Raw genomic sequence first — 20989 nt, 5'->3', positions numbered from 1 at the left:
GCACTACATCATTGTTACCTCGTAAAATCAAGTTTGCATGCATGATTAGCAGGTTAAACTTTGATTCTACTCAATTTATCTCTCCCCATGTTTTCCCATGAATAGATAATGTAATTGATGCTTTGCCCCCAGGCTTCAAATGACCGACTGCCTTAGTGGAATGCCAGACATGTTTAAATTCATGTTATTGGCTCTTTTCACCTTGTAGACCCGTAAAATATGTATCAAGGCTAGAACTGACAGAAATGCAGCAGCTGGCTAAAAGTTAGATGTGCCAGAAAATTGCAGTATTATCCATTCTGATGAAAGTAGCTATGAAAAGCAATCATGTTAACTAAATACGAACTAAGTAATAAGATTAGAGTTTAATTAGAAAATTAAAGCAAGTGGAAACCTGTTTATTATTCTGTTGATTTCCTTATACCATCCCTAGTATTGTTTTCATGGTTATTTTTAGATAATGGACTAATATGAAATGTTCCCATCATGGGGAAGAAGCGATAAAGTAAGCGAGGTGTGGGGAGACAAAAAGACTTTAGTCTCCAGTCAAATTAGCTTGTGCCATTAAATTAAAGATGCCAATTTCCACTTAAGTATAAAATACGGGAAGCAGAATCACAGATTTGATGCCTCTGCTATCCATCAGCTATCATTCAGCCTGGTGGATGCCAACTCTCGTTTAAGCGTGAGACACAGTCACCTTCTCCACTAGGAGACTGGTATTTCTGGAATTTTATCCAGTGCAGGGCAGCCTACCTGTTTTCACTTGTGGGGCACATCTATGATCACTGAAAATAGCCAGGTTTCTCTGCCTGGGTCATCTTAGTAGAGAGACTAATGCCATGTTCTTTCTGAAATATGTCCTTTCATGTATATGTCTTTTACAACTTGAAAGCTATGGTATTAGAACTGGATCCCATGTTAACAGAGATTTTCCCTTGAAGCCTTCAGATAAAAAAAGGTATTAGAGACATTCTGAAAAATAATGGATCACTGGGTGCACCAAGACAGATATTAAAGTGCTAATCTGGAAAACCAGATATGAAATCCAATGAAAACTATTATTAGATTTGCTGTCGGCATCTGAAAACTATACCAACGGTGATAATTCACACAATCTCTGTCTCAGAGCACTGAGTCAAACAGGATCTGCACTTTGGGAATATCTGAAGATCAGGAAAAAGTGGCTGTTTTTTTGTTTTTGGGTTTTTTTTGTGTTTTTTTTTTTTTAGCAAAAAAATGCTTCTGCTGAAACAAGTCGTGATTCTATGATTCTATGAAGTCATTTCAAAAGTGCCATAAAAATAATAAGCAGCATGCTATTTTGCAGAGAACTATAACAAGTTGTTTGATTTGTTTTTTCTGTTAATGGTTCTTTGTTTAAAGCAGAGTCCACTGTGTTCTGACTTCACAGATCTTTACAGATTCTAACAAACTGGGAGATTATGTCTTATTGTAACTCCCATCTTCTCATTCCCTCTATAGAATATTGCATCTACCTTTTCAATTAAAAAAACCCAACTAACACAAACCCCAAAACCATTCAGAACTGAAACACAAACCAAGTCTTTTCTTACAGAAAGGTCTTTTGAAATTGAGGTGATGGCTACAGACTTCTGCTGTTCCTTGCCATGTTAAGCAGGCACACCAAATAAATTCAGTTTCAATTTCTCTTAAGGCTGTTGAGTTGTTTTACTGGCAGCTGTCTGGATTTCAATGTCATACGACAAAATGCTCCCTTCTAACATGACATCTGTGCAGCTGTAAATCTGGTAGCAAAAAGCTATTCCTAGCTGGGAAGCTGAAAGTGCAAGTAAACAACTAGTGTGCCATTTTTCCTATTTGAACTAATGTGTTGCTGATTTATTATTTGGAAGGCCTGTATTGTTATCAGCTACATTGCTGTTTATCAGGAGGACCCCCACGTACTGGAGTGCAGATCATTGCTACTTGAGTTAAAGACTGTTCCTTTTGATAGCAGCAATAGTGGAGTATCACCCAAAAATTAATACCAATCACTGAGTGAAAATACACTGTACTCTCCATGTTTTGTCTGTCCCAGGATTATTATTTAATGAACAATGTATGAAGACAGGCTGAGAAAGTTGGGGCTGTTCAGCCTGGAGAAGAGAAGGCTGCATGGAGACCTCATAGCAGCCTTCCAGTATCTGAAGAGGGCCTATAAGGATGCTGGGGAGGGACTCTTCATTAGGGACTGTAGTGATAGGACAAGGGGTAATGGGTTAAAACTTAAACAGGGGAAGTTTAGACTGGATATAAGGAAGAAATTCTTTCCTGTTAGGGTGGTGAGGTGCTGGAATGGGTTGCCCAGGGAAGTTTTTTCCTGGGCTCTCACAGTACCATCCCAGTTAGAAATACAGTGAGATTTCTTTAAATGCAGTAACAGTTCATGGTAGAGTGTGCATGACAGAGAAACACTTAGAGCACAAGATACTTCATATTAAGCTGCTTCCCATGACTTTCCTCTCTTGCTGAAGAACATTCTGTGCACCTTTGAGAAAAGAAGTTATGAAAAATAAGGAAGGAGAGACTGCTCAGAAGCAGATTTTTGAAGAGACTGAGTTGAAGAGCTGTGGAAGCCTGCTACAGGGCAGGCAGCAATGGCTTGAGTGTAAGCCAGATGAAAAGTAAGGTAGCCTAGATGGAGTAAGACAGCAGAGAATGTATTTATTTGAAATTTCTATTTAATATTGAAATAATAATTTAAATACTATATTATTTTAAATAATTAAACATTATTCCTGTAATTAAAATAAAATGGCTCCTCATTACAAAAATATCACCCTGGAACAGTGACTTCTGAACACACAGAGGTGTACCAGGGAGAAGAGTATAGGCCTATTATTATATTTAAATAGTTCTGTTTCTGATAGCCCTAGAAAATTAACTTTTTTATCCTCTTCTTACCTGCTTCGTTGGTTCTTATCATTCGCGATGGTGTACTTGGGTCTCCAGTCCCAATTTTGTTGGTTGCTACAACTCGGAACTCATACTCCACCCAAGGGTTCAGTTCGACAGCCATAGCGGACTCCATGTCACCACTTATCACATCTGGAACTGCAAACAGTAAAGAAATGTGTAAGTCACAAATCTGAGGCTCACATGCAGTGACTCAATGGCAAGTGGACTCTGTGATATAATATTGCCATTAGAAATTATAAACATAAAGGATTTAATATGTCATAAATCACAGCTAGGTTTTTGGCACTGTGGTACTCCTGAAAAGACACAGATTGAAGGATATAGGGGAGAGCTTTCTGCTTATTCACAGATGCAGCATGGCAGGTGTCTTTGTGTTGTCCTTTCAGTGCTGTCGCTAAGTAATATAAAAGGAATGAAAAAAGAAAGAAAAAAAAATCAGTGCTTTTAATTTATCATTATTCTGTTAAGAGTATCTGTCCCTGCAGTTGCCGGTGGTTATTATTGTGATGAACAGGAGTTTTGAATAGTTTAGTTGTTCTGTTTGAAAGTTTTTCTCACCTGTTTTTACGGTCTGCCAGCCAAGAGAAAATGGACTGCGTGCTTGCAGGTTGTAGAGGGAGATAGGGCTGTGATTGTCTGCCCCAGGACTCCAGGAAAGTGTTGCTGTTGTGTCTGAAATTTCCTCCACTATTACAACCCCTGGGGGACCAGGAGGACCTAGAAATAAAGTGGAATAATCAAACAGACTACACCATCATCACAGATGAGCAGTAATAATAGAGAAGATGTATTCTGCAGGGACTCTGTGGAGTTCAATATCCATGAAATACAAGGGTTAAAATACACACAACTACATCACAGAGGTACCTCATTTCCACAATTTCTGCTGGTAAACTGTGACTGTTTCTACTGTTTAAATGCTGCATGGATGAGTATCAATTAACTTGTCAGAGTGACAGTTGAAGAACTAGAAATAGAAACAGATTAAAAAAAAAGACAAATCCTCCAATCCTCCATTATAACTGTTTGAACCTGAAATTAAAGGAAAAAATGAGCAACTTTAAGAAGCATCCAGGTTAGACTGAACAGTTGCAATCACATCTTCTCTTTGCGTGAAGATTGTCAGCATTTCCTTGTCAGCAGGAAAGACAAATTGTGATCAAAATGAAGCACAGGTGGATTGCTTCTTGAAGAACAATAATATTGCTAATAACTGAATCAAGAATACAGCATTCATCCTTCTCAAATTCACTTATTCAGGGAAACCTCCTGAATTACTATCCTGCTGGAAGTACAGCTGTTTTGATTTAACTGTTTGATTTAAAGCTGTTAAAACCAAACCAAAACCCGGACCTAAATATTTTGAAGGCTGGTAACTACTGAGTCCACTAAAAACAAGCAAAAAAACCCACAACAACTTCTCACTTTAAAGAAATTAAAGGGTTATTTATTCTACTTATCTGAACCAAATGAGAATATGCTAATCACCATTTGTACATGCCATGTGACTCATCCAATAAGTGAGGCATGTAGTAACAACCATGACTTTGCAAATTAAAATGTGTCTGTAATGTCCCATTCTCATCCCAATTTTCTTCTTTAATTCTTTCTGATATTGTTATTACTGGTGTTAGAAAACTTTGTTCACTTGCACTTGCCAAACTAAATCAGTGGCAAGGTTCTCCTCAGGATCCTCTTCCACAGTTGCTGTAACCAGATGTTTGGGGAAAAATGTGCATCTCTGTCATGGGTAAAAGCAGAATGAACATCTTTCTTCTGGTTTCTTTTACATAAAAGCTTATAAGTACTGAAGGACAGGACTTGAAAATTCTGTAAAATGTTAATATTATTAATAGCTATGATTATTTATGAAAAAAAAATCTGTATTTTCTTAGCATCCAAAATCCTTCGGGCTCTTTTCCGTCCTCCTGTTGTTGAAGGCTGAAGTTTTGCTTCTGCTCCTACACAGATGGTAGGCTGTGAAATCAGAAATGCACTACTGGAAACTTTCTCCCAGAATGAAACTGCAGGGAGGGTGGTGATGGAAACAACTTTAGTAATAGAAAGCAACTGCTGTTACACTTTTGCAGAAGCCCAATGCTGCTTGCATGTAGCATGAGCTGTAGTGGAGCAGGCCCTTTGGATACTTCCATTGCCACAACCTGTGATGAGTGGTGCAGTCCCACTTGCTGAACTGTCAGAGCTCAGCAACTCCAGAGCTGGGTGGCAAAAATTCAGGTCTGGCGTAGCTGTAGCTAGGATTTCTGCATTATTGAGCTCAGCTTTATTTTAGTGTTATTTCATGCAACCAAATCTTTTGCTGGCTAAAATTCTTAGTCCATGAATAGAAGCAAGTTTATCTGAAAAACAAAGGCTAAAAATCCCCACTAACAGAAATACTTTTAGTTCCTATGATTTTTTTTTGCCATTTGCAGCTGCAAGCAGTTTTATATTTCCTCTGATATGCCTTCAACAAAAGCATGTTTACATGAACTGTGATAACAGTATGATCAGAGTTTTGTAACAGCTGGGCTCAGTAGCTTCAGAATTGAAAGAGACACTCAATCCTTTAAATGAGAAAGTAATTTACATTAGTCACTTTGCCTCTCTTTGTTTGACAGTGATCTACAAACAATTATTTGACATTAAAATGTTGGAAATGTATGGCGTTTAGAAATAGCAACAATAACAACAAAGACACATCAAAGTTTGAAATTCAAGGAATTCAGTTCCTTCCATCCCTGGAACAGAAGGAATTTAGTGAAGTCTAGTATTATGAATGTATAATGGAAAAAGACTGGCTTCATCACATGCTGCAATTGCTTCACAGAAGCCCAGGAAACAAGTTTTTCCACTTCCGTGGGTGGTGGTGAGCAGCTTCAGTGCTGGGAGTCTCTCTTCCCTTGCTTTGAGTGCTATCAGACTTGACGTTGATGGTATAGATGCCTTTGGACACCTTGTGACTCTTGGCCTTCTGGATTCCTATCTGCATTTGCAGTTGAAATGTCTTGAAAATGTGTCCTCTGCACTCCTGCCTTCCTGCCAAGTATTTGCTGTTTGATGGGAAGCACCAGGTCAGGCCTTCATCTCAGAATAGCAAGTCCTGGGGCTAATTTAATAATATAGGATGATCTTCAATCTCCATCATCTATTGTTTCAGGCTATCTGTTGATGTAGGAAAATATTAGTGAAATTTTTATTTGTAGCCATGAGGGAAAGTTTAAAGGAAAGCTGGGATCTTGATACAATCATGCTTTTACTGGGTTGGAGCCCTAGGCCCAGAATTATATCTTGGTCCCAAGCACAAATAAGATTAAAGGGAAATGGTTTTTTTTTACCTTTCCTCTACAACAATATTTTTCCCATGCACACTGAATGTTGTTAAAGAGTTTCTAGCCACTGTATTATAGGCAAAAGAACAAGCATCTTGCTTATATTAAAGGATGTAAAGTATACTTACACATACATGTCCTGCTAAATTCTCAATACATTTTGTTTTCAGAGTTCTCTCATGCTTTTTAAACCTTTTAAGTGCATTCCTAGGCATGACAATGTGTCATTATGCTTTCTGAGATGTGTGCTCTGACAAAGTCTGCAGGGTGACTGCTAAAAAGCATTTTCATTTCCAACAGCAGGCGTTCGTGAAAGCAGATTAATAAAGGACAAAAGCTCAGTGATGACAAATGTATGACAGTTAGCCAGGACCTGAGTGCTATGCAGATGTCACTCATTTTTGTAGAAATCTCATTAAATTTTATGCTTGGATGTAATCATTCATGGTGTCAGCCTGATGGCTAATGCAGAGAAGTTTTTCTCCCAAGGGCTGTATTATTGTTCAGGATCTCTAAAACAATTTTTATTTGAGAATAGCCAATTGAGGAATAAATGCACAATCTGCCCAAATGCTTCTCTGGAAACTACACAGAAAACAGCTGGTCATAAATGCACTACAGGGCAGTCGACCTTCATAGAGAAGACATTTGGGGTTGTGATAGGCTCTTATGTGGCTCTCGGAGCACTGGAAACCCAGCATCAAGGATATTAAGCAGTTACCTTCTTTCAGAGCAATTCCATAGATTGATGCTTCATTTCAGGACATGTGTGACTGCATTTTGGCAAACTTGTTTTATGTGTCTTTCTATTGTTGGAATGATCATCCTCAGAGGTCCTTTAGATTACTTGCAGTGGTGCAACATTAATGTGAGAGTTCTTGAAAGATGATTACCAACAATTGCCTTAGCCATTCAGTGAGGCAGTGCACTTTCCTGTGAATCCCAGAATGTGTGCTGCAGAACATGTGCTACTCCACTTCTGCCTGACCAGGTTAATTCCTACTTTTACCAAACAACTAAAAGCTTGAAATGTAAAAGTTCAAGAACACAGATTTCTTGACCTGAAGATTATGCTTTCTGAATTATGAAGTGTACTGACTTGTTATCAAGAAGATGAAAGGTTGAGAAAAAAAGGAAGAGGCAGGAACTTCAGAGTAACTGAAAGGGTGCTTGACAAAATGGGAGTTTGACTGTTGTTGCATAAATCCCTGATAATGTGCACACCTATGGCAGGTGTTGTGTTTGTACACAGAGGGGAAAAAGAGTACAAACAGAAAGTTCAATGTACAGTAAATGTGATAGGCACTATGGCTTTAGTGGATATACTGTAACTGGAACAGGTTGCCCAGGGGGGTTGTGGAGTCTCCTGCGTTAGAGATATTCAAGGCCCATCTGGACAAATTCCTGTGTGATGTACTCTAGGTTACCCTGCTCTTGCAGGGGGGTTGGACTAGATGATCTTTCGAGATCCCTTCTAACCCTTGGGATTCTGTGATCCCCAGTCCCTCCACGTCTGGTGTACCTGAGTAGTCTCTGTAAGATAGCTACATAAGGGTCCTGGGCAGATGGAGAGGTTATACACCAACCAGCAGCTGGATAGACATGGAGGTTAGACTCAGGATTGGAAGGGAAGAAAGAGAAGATACTAATATTCTAGCCTGAATAGTCTTGACTCATTCAAGGGATGAGCGTCAGGAGAAATCTGTGGTGTCCTGCCTGAGAACTTGTGTAGTATATATATCATATTTTGCTCCTTTGCCCTGATAAATTCTCTGCCTTGTACAAACCTAAAAACAGGGGATTTGGGCAAGGCAACTTAGAGAGCTGCTGCCTGTTGTGAGCTTAGATGCCAGACCAGAACCTCTAAGTTGGATCTTTGCCTAGTGGCAGTTGTGACTTGACACAAAATGGATGGACAGTGTGGCAAGCATGAACTGAAATTTCACCTCAGGAGGAAAAGCACCAGTAGCCTATGAACTGTATTGTGAATGACATACCTAGCAGGTCCCAGACAGAGCAAGAGCATGAGTTTTAGACATCTCTTTCACTGGCAGGTCCTGCACTTTAGCACTCTTGGGCATCAATTGCCAGATGTCCCACTTCTGGTGCATGCTGTCCCCTTTCCTCTTTGCAGTTGCAGTGTGGGCATCAGCACTCCCAGAACTGCAACGGTCTCTTTCAAGAACTGCGTTTGTGAACATCACATCTGATTTGTACTTTTGTACTTGTTTCGAGGCATTTTTTGACTGAAGTTATAGCTATGAGTTAAGTTGATGTTTCTAAAAAGTTTCTTAGAACAAAGGCTCTTTTTTAAACTCCTAGAAAACCCTACAATTTTTTAAAGATATGAATCCCTTTCACACCATTGAAGATATTATAAAAAATGTCCTGTTACAAAGTAAGATTGCTGGAAATATTTTGGTCTGGAGCCTGTAGCTTAAAGGGCTGATACTCCATCTACAGTAATATACTATCATGCAGTATTTTGTAAATGTTTAAGCTATACTGATATGCAGCAAAAGGCCAAAGCACAGATCTGAACACGTGCTATTATGTTGCCAGCCAGTCCCTATTGAAACTTTGACACTATGCGATTATGACCTTCTCTGCCAATGCCTTAGCACACTTAATTAATTACCCTGGGCTGGGGCAGATCCCAGCTGGCAGTATGTCATGCCTATCCTGTTCCGAGAAGAGTGGGGGATGGGGAATGCAGCTGTGTGGATGGGAACTCTGCTGTACCTATAGGTCTCAGGGAGCAGCTAACTATTATGGACATATTCTTTGAGTCCAGTTAATGGAGTGTGTGCTTATGGCATCTTCCTGGCCTTTGCTGTAGCTCAAATGTAATTTCAAGGACCAGCAAGAATATGCTGACCTTGTTTACATTCCATTTAATAATGTTGTGTTTGATGGCCTTTAAACCTAAGTGCTTGTCTTTAAGTTTTATTGGCAATATCACAATTGAAAGGAGCAGTGTGGTCAACCTAACCAGCAGTTCCTGCGTTATATTTGCTCCAGGTCAGTGGAGTTCAGAGGAAACATTACTTCTCCAAAAATATATCATGAGAGTGGAATTCTTCTTAGATTGGTAGGTTTGCCAGTCTACAAGATAAATAGTTTTAACCTCTTTTTTATTTTTAGATCACAAAATGTGTGCTCTTAAACCACAGATTATAGTCACATAGGCTTTCATCCCTTCACACTATACGACTGCTCTCTGTTTGATTTCAAGATCTTAAAGCTTCCAGGTAGCTGTTTGATTTTGAAGTTCATTTTACTTACAGGATGTATGTACAGTGATCTGGTTAGCTTTTAGTGTGCAGTCTTACAATGCATGTTATACTTCCTAGAGGGAAGTTGATATTTAGCTTATTTTAAGGAATCTTCCTGCCATGAATGTTGTACTAATATATGTATGGTTCAAAGGATTTTAATTAGCTTTGTATATTCTAATAAATTTCCAGGAGAGTACAACACTGATACAAAGAATTAAGAAGAATGGACATTATTTTTTTCTTCATCTAGAAAAGCACAAAGTCTATTAATATTCATAACAGTAGAAAACACATTCTGAGCATTAAGAGTGTAAAAGAGAATAATAGCAAACTGCAGTGAACAAACTATCACTAAAATACCCAGAAAATATCTGGCATCTAAATATACTAAAATTGTTCAGTATAGCCCAATGAGATAGCATTTGAAACAAAATTAACTGCATTAATGCTTAGAGATCACAGGTCTATTTCTAACATGACTAAGATCACTAAATTATTTATCTCCTAAACAATATTTTATGATATATATGTAATAATATATATGTGATAAATATTGTAATAAAATAAAATAAATTCTAAAAGTACTAGATGTGCCAAAAGTCTTTTACATGGTCATTGAATATAAGGAAACATGCAGAAATAATTTTTCTGGGTTTTTTTTATTTGACCTCTTTTTGTTCCTGAAGATGGCTCTTTTTGTTATTTATCATCTCAAATTAAAAAATGACCAAACTAGCAGGCTACTGCATTACTTTAGTTCACTTGCAAAGAGCTAGGGGTCTTCTTCTTTGCTATGCTCTCACAGACTTAGTTACCTTGTAGTGTCAACCGTTGCTACAGGTTACAGCTCACACTGTTTACACTGCAGAAAGTCAGACACTGAGTAAGTAATTCTGGGACTAGTACCCTTTGTTCCTTTGCAAAAACAGGGATAAGGCTGCACTGTAACTAGAACAAATGGATCAATCTGAAAGACAGTTTGGTAATTTGGAGGTGGGATGGCTGATCCATACACTGGTTTAAGGCAATGTTTAATGCAGCATCTGTTTGAGTAGCATGTAATCAATGCTGCTTACTCTTTTGGCTATAATGTATTGTAAACCAGTTTTGCAAGAGTAATTTACAAACAGGATTTAAGCAATGGAATGCATTTGATGACTTAAAGTTACTGAAACCAGTAACTTATTATGATAAAAATATTTCATTTGATTAAATAAATATTAAAATACTGGACACTTGGTACCATTGACTAGGCATTGAAGCTTTCACAGATACAAAATAAAATTCTTTAACTTCACAACCTTCTATTCCTAATTTGATCCTGATGATCCTAAACACAAATGCAATGCAGGAAAGGGGTAACTGAAAAAACCCCTGCACTGGTGTTTGTGGTGCCACTATCATCACTAGCAATATAGAGGTTTACCTAGGAAAAATCATTCAGTTCTAAATGTTTGAAGCACTGTCCCAAGCACATTAGATAATAGTATCATGGTAAATTTTGCAGTGATCCTCTAATCTGCAGGAAACTGCTGTTCTCAGAAAATGCTGCTGCACCAGGAGTCCTACTCACCTCAGTGCAGGTAAAAGGGATCTCTACTACTCTTTACAGCCTAGAGGGGAGCCTCATGATTGTCTTTGTGAAAGCATGTTAGACTTCATGTGACATTCCCAACTCAAACTATTTTTCTTTGTTGAACTCTAGAGATGCTTTTCTAAGCCATCCCTCCAAACCTGCAGAAGAAACAGCAAGGAATTTAAAACAACTGGTTTTTGTACGAAATATTATACTAACACTTCTCCTTACTGCAGTCTTTGGGAAACCAGTGATTCAAACAAGTTCATTAGAAACTCTGTGTTTCAAGAGCAAGTGAACAATTTCTGCCAAAAGCAGATGTAAGAAGTAGCCTTCTGCTCTTAGCTATGTGTTCTGCTGGTGTTCTTCAAAATCTCCCTGTCTACAAGTAACAGATTTTGTACTGATGAATTAAATAAACACAAAGTGAAAAGCACTGTTGACCTTTTTCTAATGTAGTTGATTAGACCACGTAAGGTAATACAGGTTAGCCCCTTCACAGTGTCAACCTTTTTTATGACAGAAGTATTTGGTGGATTAAATGTCTTTATAGTGAAACATGGTAGAAGGACAGAATCACAAAAATATCCTTTGTAATGATAATTTGAATGCACAGATTGCTACAAATTTCTGCAACATAATGGGGAAATAAGAATATAATGAGCTCTTTTTGGAAGACAGGCTTCAAAAATCGAATTAACTTACCAAGGAGGCACTGTCTTGAGGAAACCTGACATATTGCTGACTACAAGATCACCTGAGACATCTGTGAGATGCAAGTCTCCTGGCTGGTCCTTGGGTGTTTGGTAACTGTGTTTGTGATCATATCATTAGTGTCAGAACATGACACACATATTTATCTTGTATTAGAGCATTCTGCTTTAGTAATCACTTCTTTGTGAAAAATCCATATAGAGACAGCTCGACTACTCCTGTGCCAATGAGAGATGGAAAACCAGCCAAGCTGAAACATTCTACTATTCTGCTTCTCTGCTATTTAGTATTCACTGAAAGCTGAAGATCTGTGTGGATAAATAAAGGCTGGTAGCCAGGCAAAGCATGTGACATGGGAAAACTATTCTTGGACTGATGTCAGGAACAGGAACAACATTTATAAAAAACATAAATCAATTTTTTTTCTTAACTGGCTGATGACTTCATGTGCTGGGGAAAACATTTGTTGACTGTGTAGCAAGTATCCATATTCTCCTGTAAACATCTTTGTTTGCATGGCAAACAGCTGTTCTGTACATATTTTTCTTGGGTGAGCAAACAGAAGTGAAATAAGGCAGTAGCTTGGGTGTCAGGAATGTGAGTCCATGGCTGTGATTTCATTTATTTGTTTATTTATATATATATATATTATTCACTCCACTAAAACTATTTCTTTGACTATCAGACATACATAATTCCTATTATGGGATTCCACTGAAGTAAGACATTTGTGCAGGCCTCGTGCCAGAACAGTTGTCACCCTATGCGAAAAGCTGTTTTTTCTTCTGGATGTCCTTGAGCTGTATCAGCCTGCCCTATGTGGCTTCCTATGCTGCTATGAGCTCTAATGACTGGTTTACAGAAAACCTTACTGCAGCATTTAAGGCTTTTCCACTGTCTGTGTCATTGTCCTGCTGGAGGGCAAATCTGGTGTGGAGGACCCATGCCTGTTATTTAGCTTTTCCTTTTCCCAGTACACACTTCAATGTATCAGCTTCAGCTGCTGACAGTGGTTCCCCTGAGGACTATGTTAATTTTCTGGGCACTAGTAAACTCAGTGGAAAAAGCAAATATTTGGGTTGCTGGAGACACTCTAACTTGTGCCCTACATAGTCAAGCCCTCAATGTCTCCTGAATCCTGCGTTCCTAGCTACTCTGCCTCAGAAAGAGGGTTGAACACATCTTGATCCTACCTAATGTACTGCCTGCAGGTATAGAATGCCCTTGAGGACAGAGAAGTGTGATATTGAGGCTGGGTCTGAGACAGCTCAGAAGAGGTATCCTACCTCATAGAAGAGCACTGCAGTTACCGAGCTAAGCCTTTGAGCTGGATCCTCTCTCTCATCCTATCTTTATTCAGAGAGTGAAGGGTTCAGAGATGCTGGGGGCTTCTATAGAGTCAAGATGCTCAGATGGATGAATAAATAATTGTGACTTACTTTTTTTAGGTAGCTAATAATAAGAACAAGTTGTCATGATGAATGGCAAAGAATTTTGTGGAACTACAATTTGGAGAGGAAATGCTTTTGCAAGGTAGTAGCCTACCTGAATATAAACAGATGATGTCAGTTATGTCAGGACAGCAGATCTCTGAAGGTCACTTCTGACTAGCATGAAACATCTGAAGTACTTCTAATTCACAACCCATTCCAAGATTCTAATGCAAGACACATAAGCTGGAAAGCTAATGTACTGCCTGACAGGTCCAGCTGCCAGGAGAACATCTCTTCCTAATGAAATCCACATTATAGGTAGCATTAGAAAAATTAAATAGAAAGGTAAAAATAAATAACTTGGCCTGGAAAGACAGCCTTTAAGAAGCAGAGCAATTAATATGGGCTATTAAAAAGTATTTTTTTACTTTAATAGACAAAATTTAATAATATTTTCAAAGCACTTAGAAAAGTATTTAGGTTTTGTTTTGATTAGTAGATGTGTACAGGACTTGAATCTTGGTTTTGACCAAACATGATATACAGTATACTTCCATATATAGTTTTGAAGTATTCCTGAAAGAGATTCCTTAAATAATAATAATTATGAAAATAACATTAGACATGTATTTCACTGCAACTTGCCTAAAATCAAGAACCGCAAGTTAGTAAATTTGAAAATGGCTTGAAAATGAAAAATGGTTTTAAAAAAAACTATAACCTATTGTAGAAATTTGCAGAATATAAACTTATCACTGTCTTAATTTCTTTTGCTGCTCATGCACACACACACACACATATGTAGCAAGTTCAGAAGTCTTCTTACACCATTAATTGACTTCTTATAAGTAATTAGACTCAAAATATTTGAGATTTACTTGGATTCACTTTCTTTAAGTTTTCTTTCACTGGTGACATTTTTGTAATTTAACTTCTACTGTATGATGCAGAACAAAGAACAAAGGCAAAAATAGTGACACAGCTCCCTGGAATATATTAAAGGATATTCCAATACAGCAACCTGCAAGAATGGTTTCAAAAAGATACATATGGTTTAAGAATACTCCATTCTTTGTTCACAGTAACTGATACTGAGACATTGCACTTGCTTGAAAATGCAGTGGTGAATGTCTGCTGAAGATCAGCATGTTAGTTATATGCAACAGGAATCTGCAGAGTTTGTTTCTCTTTCCTCCATCTGAAGAGGCTGCAGGATGTCATAGTTGTCTTCCAAGCCAATTGTAATAAAGTTCTAGAAATCTTTCCTTTGACCTAAAAATAATAATGCACCACCTGAATACATAATTCAGTGTAAATTTACTCATTTTACTAATAGCAATTCTAATATTCCTTAATATCTAAAGGAGGGAAAATCAGATTATTTTAATTATTCTGTATATCCAACTTATTTTCTGTAGAAATGGTGTAAGCAGAAAACTGAGTAAAAATTACAATGATATATTAAAAATACCATATGAACTTTACAATATAACTAATGATTGAAATGCTGTTGTATGCTGGTATGATATTATCAGCATTCCAGACTGGCATTTTCTGCAGAGGCAAAAAGAGAGAGAGTAAGGTCAGAACAAGAAAGTACTGCAACTTTGCTTATATTGGTACTTCTAAGAGTTTATAATAAAGCTTCTGCTATCTCAGTTTGGCCATGTGCTGTAACATTTAAAACATGAAGATGTTTTGTAATATGCTTAAAATGAAATTATTTTACCTAGAAACTATACTGGAAAGACAGAAAAATATAGCTTTGGATTTCAGACTTTACTGCATAGTGGCAATTTGTTTTCTTCATAGATGATGATTTCCTCTGTCAGGTGAAATTCTTCAGAGTTTACTGAAATGTTTATTGAAATTGCTGTTGCTGGTCTCTTTTCCTAAGTAAGGACCAGTATCTCCAAAACCTAAACCTAAACAAACTTGAAATACGCTGCAATCTGGAATCATCACACAGTGTCAAACTGCAGACTCCTGAGTGCAATCTATATACTGAAATAGGGGGAGAAAAAAGTATTAGATACTGAAATAAAAATGAAATGCCTGTAACAGTATAAGAAGAGATAAATTAAATTCTAAATATTTTTGATTTTTGAAATGTTGAAGTCTATAAAGAGTAATCATTAGCAGCTCTGCACTGAATGTGCATTAACCTTTCTGCAATACAAAACAAAACCATTTTTTAGTGAAAGAAGTACTGATACTGTAGGATCCTATTGCCCTTTTTTGCATAAGTTTCATAGATATCTTAAGGAAATTAACTACTTCAGCAAACCAACCGCATCCTATAATTTCAAGAAAACTGAATTTTACATCAGGACAAAAGCAGTCACACAGTTTAAAGCATTTTGTGGAAGCAATGCAAATATTTCTTATGTACCCTATAACTGTCCAATCATAGAAACAAGAATTTAAATTCCATTATAAAGCAGTTTTAGTTTTCATTTCATCAGCAAGGTGGCACAGTAATGAGACACCCACAAACATACATTCTGATTCTGCTTACAACACCCTTTGTTTTTAATCTCAAATCTCTTCCTCAGAATAGCATTTATTTTCTACATCAAATTTAATGAACTCACTTATATAACCTGCATTTTTTTAGAAAATAATCCTGTAGTCCATTTGCAGTGTCCTAACTAATAGTAACCATTAAAGCTGAGATTGCCTTGCCTCTCCATAGAATCTCCAGGTGTCTGAGACGTAAAGGCAACATGCAAGGTCTTGCATAACCCACAAGGATGAATCAGATTTCATAAGGCAGCTGAAATCACATTACATGCCCGTGTTGAGGCAACTGAATACCACCATCCCAATAGTGCCATCACTCACAGAAATCTGATGGTCTTCAAAGTGACTTTATGGAAATTTTTAACAGCTACTTTCATCAAAATGTGAAGAGCCCTGCAGTCAGCCAGAAACATTCTTTACATTTAAAGCATATATTTGTCCTAAAAATGATGGATATGGATGTATCAAATCTAAGGATATGGAGGAACGTGGCAGAATAAGTATTTTTAAAATGTTATCTCTAAATGGTTTTGATTATTTTTTTTTATCTGGAGTTTTTCAAATGTTAATAAAATATCTACCTTGATGTATTTTTTCACAAATGTAAATCCACAGTAAGCCCAACCAGCTGTGCTACCTTGCAGGGACCCATTTATCTTGACATTGCAGGACCCACTAGTTGTAATGCCAGTAAGTGTACTGTGAGTCCTCAAGTTCCATCAGGCACTGAACACACATGTGCATGCACACACAAACAGAATGCAAAAATACTCTGCTTAATGGAATGTACATTATGGTGCTAATGCTCTATTTTATTGTAAGCTTTTTTGCTTATTGTAAGCAAGTTGGTGTCACAGATATGATCTGTGATCCTGCAGGACAATGACTTTGCATTCCTGTGTATAATCAAAAATGTTAAATGACACGTAAAGCAACTTAACAGATTGAAAGACTGGGTCTACAGATATAGTAAAAATTTGGTGGTGACAATTCCAAGTGTGAAAAAAACACCAAAGCCTTGTCATATTATGGAGCTTTTTGTTCATATCTATCATTCTATATATATCATATATGCATATAATGTATATCTATCATGCTGCATGGTCCGTTCTCTTAAGAAGTGAATGCATATTGCTAAGATGCTATATCTGAGAGAATGGCTTGACCATAAGATGAAAAGAATCACAGAAAATAGCACAGAACTCACCACACCTACCTTGGCACATGAATGATAATTGTCCACATTTTATCTAATCTAGTATATCTTTTGTGCAATTGCCTCTCTTAATACTCTTAAGGCTCTTCAGAAAGAACAGGCCCAGCAGGCAGGGAGGGGGAGTTGTTATTTATGTTAGGGATAGGCTGGAGAGTATGGAACTCTGTCTGGGGACAGGTGAGCAGTCAACAGAGTTTGTGTGTCAGGGTTAAATGGAGAACAGCGATGGAGGACATTACTGTGGGGATCTGTTGCAGACCACCTGGTCAAGAGAAATCTGTGGATGAAGCACTCTATAGACAGATAAGAACAGCCTCATGCTTGAAGGCCCTTGCTCTCATGGGAGACTTCAAACACCCTGATATCTGTTGGAGCGATGGTATGGTCCAGCACAAGCAATCCAGGAGGTTCCTTGATTGTGTGAAAGACAATTTCCTTCTGCAAGTAATAAAGGAGCCAACAAGGAGAGGTGCCCTGCTTGACCTCGTGCTCACCAACAGGGAAGGGATCATTGGAAATGTGACGCTCCAGGGAAGTCTTGAATGCAGTGATCATGAGATGGTCGAGTTTGAGCTCCTCAGGACAGTGAGAAGAATTCGCAGCAAGCTCACTGCCCTGGACTTCAAGAGAGCAGACTTTGGCCTCTTCAGGAACCTGCTTAGCAAGGTTCCATGGGATAGAGCCCTAGAGGGCAGGGAGGCCCAAGACTGTTGGATGATATTCAAGGATGACCTGCTACAAGCTCAGGAGTGTTGGATCCCAACTAGACGAAGTGCAGCAGGAGGGCCAGGAGACCTCCTTGGATGGATAAGGAGCTGCTGAGGAAAATTCAAAGGAAAACAGAGGCTTATAAAAGGTAGAAGCAAGGACAGGTGGCCTGGGATGAATACAGGGATGTTGTCTGGGAAGCTAGGGACCAGGTTAGGAAAGCTAAGGCCCAGTTAGAATTGAACTTGGCTAGGGATGTTAAAGATAACAGGAAGGGATTCTATAGGTATGTAGCAAATAAAAGACAGACTAGGGACAATGTGAGCCCTCTCCAGAAGCTATCGGGAGAATTGACTGCCCTGGATTTGGAGAAGGCTGAGGTTCTGAATGACTTCTTTGCCTTGGTCTTCACTGGCAAATGCTCTGATCACACCACTCAAGTCTTAAAAGGCAGATGAAGGGACTGTGAGAATGAAGACCTTGGGCCCACTATAGGAGAGGATCTTTTTCAAGACCATCTAAAGAACTTGAACGTACACAAGTCCATGGGATTTGATGAAATCCATCCGCAGGTCCTGAAGGAGCTGGCAAATGAAGTTGAAAATCCACTGGCCATATTTGAAAGATTGTGGCAGTCAGGTGAAGTTCCCAACGATTGGAAAAAGGGAAATATAACTCCCATTTTCAAGAAGGGGAAAATGGATGACCCAGGGAATTATAGACCAATCAGTCTCACCTCTGTGCCTGGCAAAATCTTGGAGCAGATTCTCCTGGAAGGCATGCTAGGGCACATGAAAAACAAAAAGGTGCTTGGTGACAGCCAGCATGGCTTCACTAAGGGGAAATCCTGCCTGACCAATTGGGTGGCCTTCTCTGGTGGGACTAGGGAACTGATGGACAGAGGTAGAGCAGTTGATGTCATCTACCTGGACTTGTGCAAAGCATTTGACATTGTCCCACATGACATCCTTGTCTCTAAATTGGAAAGACAACAATTTGATAGGTGGACCACTCAGTGGATAAAGAACTGGCTGGATGGCCGCATGGAAAGAGTTGTGGTCAATGGCTTAACATCCAGCTGGACACCAGTAACAAGTGGTGTCTTGCTCAACATCTTTGTCCGTGACATGGACAGTGGGATTGAGTGCGCTCTCAGCAAGTTTGCCAATGACACCAAGCTGTGTGGTTTGGTTGATACGCTGAAGGGAAGGAATGCCATCCAGAGGGACCTTGACACACTTGTGAGGTGGGCTGATGCCAACCTTATGAAGTTTAACCATGCCAAGTGCAAGGTCCTACACCTGGGTCAGGGCAATCCCAGGCACAGCTACAGGCTGGGCAGAGAAGAGATTCAGAGCAGCCCTGCGGAGAAGGACTTGGGGGTGTTGGTCGATGAGAAAATGAACATGAACCAGCAGAGTGTGCTCACAGCCCAGAAAGCCAACCGTATCCTGGGGTGCATCAAAAGGAGCATAACCAGCAGGTCAAAGGAGGTGATCCTGCCCCTCTACTCTGCTCTTGTCAGACCTCACTTGGAGTATTGTGTGCAGTTCTGATGTCCTCAACATAAAAAGGACATGGAACTGTTAGAACAAGTCCAGAGGAGGGCCATGAGGATGATCAGGGGACTGAAGCACCTCCCATATGAAGACAGGCTGAGAAAGTTGGGGCTGTTCAGCCTAGAGAAGAGAAGGCTGCGTGGAGACCTCATAGCAGCCTTCCAGTATCTGAAGGGGGCCTACAGGGTTGCTGGGGAGGGACTATTCATTAAGGACTATAGTGATAGGACTTGGTAACGGGTTGAAACTTAAACAGGGGAAGTTTAGATTGGATATAAGGAGGAAGTTCTTTCCTGTTAGGGTGGTGAGGCACTGGAATGGGTTGCCCAGGGAGGCTGTGAATGCTCCATCCCTGGTGGTGTTCAAGGCCAGTTTGGAGAGAGCCTTGGGTTTAGTGTGAGGTGTCCCTGCCTATGGCAGGGGGTTTGGAACTAGATGATCTTAAGGTTCTTTCCAACCCTAACTATTCAATGATTCTATGATTCTACCCTATGTCCACTAATGAACTGCCTTTGTTTCACATTGCCATGTCTGCAGGTCAGTGTATGGTGAAACTAATTTAAAAGACAGGAAGTTAATGACAACTGGTTTTGATAATATCAAACCTGAAAATTAATGTGTAGCACAGGTGTCCCTGAAGCCCTCATATTTAAATTTCCTCATACAATAGTTTCTGGTGATTGCATTTTCAGGTGGTACTGCAAGCATACTCACCCCTAACAAGTAGCTCTGTCTCATCTGACACGGTGTCTGCTGTCGTCTGAACCCTGCAGCCGTATCTCCCAGCATGCATCAGGAGGATGTTTCTGATCATTAAATCTGCAGAGGATGGTTGCTGAAACAGGGATGAAGTGCCAGTTTAAAATTCAGTAAATCTGTGTTCAAGGTAGTGAGGGTGTTTTGTACAGTGTGAGGAACTCATCGTTGCAGCTTTCATCTTAAAAACCTATGTGCCCTAATACTCTCTTTCAAGGATTATCAGAACACTGCATTTATACAATTATTAATAGGGATTAAAGAAGAGTATTTCAGGTTTTTAATTACTTTGACTTTGCTTAAAACACACTGTGCATATTTGCATGCTCAAAGAAAATTATCCCAAACTAGTACAAAGAAATTCAATAAGAAGATGAACAGAAATATTTTGGATGCAATCCTTGGTATTAAAAAAGTAATCTTAGAAATGAAGAGCTCTTTCTTCCTCTTCCTCTCCTCGACAGTGCAGTGACATTTCAAGTATGTTTTGCTAGTGTAATGAAATTAACATAACTTGAAAGATAATGTTTTTTATTAACATAGAGGAAATTAATCCTAAATATGATTGAATATGAACAGAGTCACATTTTTCCTGTTGAAATCTGTTATATACCAAAATCTGTGTTATGCAAACCCTGAATGGGTGTACACAGAGAATCAGTTCAATTTTTAATTTTCTTAGTATTCTAGCCAACAGTAATTACAAGGTCCCAAAGTTATGAGCAGAAAAGAGAAAATGGGAAAGTCAAACTGCCTTTTAAATTAGTAGTATTAGATTTTACATGTACAATATCACTGTTATATCCAAACCTAATGGAGTCAATACATCTCACTTCATAAGATTTAGTGAACCCAAGTCCATAGATTTTGTTGATTAAATGTCGTCACTACTCAGGGAAAGAACAGGTAAGTGAGAACAGAAGTCACCAGGACTGCATGGTGTAGCAATTA

General features: G+C 38.7%; 1 protein-coding gene across 1 annotated transcript in view; it reads right to left on the bottom strand.

Moving 5' to 3' along the window:
- Window positions 1-20989, bottom strand: part of CNTN5 (contactin 5) — a 221962-nt gene that overhangs the window by 29849 nt on the left and 171124 nt on the right. Inside the window, exons 12-14 of the mRNA XM_034072837.1 lie at window positions 19997-20117; window positions 3502-3660; window positions 2929-3078 (exon numbers count right to left, since the gene is read on the bottom strand). Of these exons, the coding sequence (XP_033928728.1) occupies window positions 2929-3078; window positions 3502-3660; window positions 19997-20117 (430 nt within the window). The remainder of the gene's footprint in view (window positions 1-2928; window positions 3079-3501; window positions 3661-19996; window positions 20118-20989) is intronic.

Source organism: Melopsittacus undulatus, chromosome 2 (genome assembly GCF_012275295.1).
Source record: "Melopsittacus undulatus isolate bMelUnd1 chromosome 2, bMelUnd1.mat.Z, whole genome shotgun sequence".
In the NCBI taxonomy this organism is placed as follows: Eukaryota; Metazoa; Chordata; class Aves; order Psittaciformes; family Psittaculidae; genus Melopsittacus; species Melopsittacus undulatus.
The sequence above is the reverse complement of the archived record's forward strand: the minus strand, read 5'-3'. Positions and strand labels throughout refer to the sequence as shown.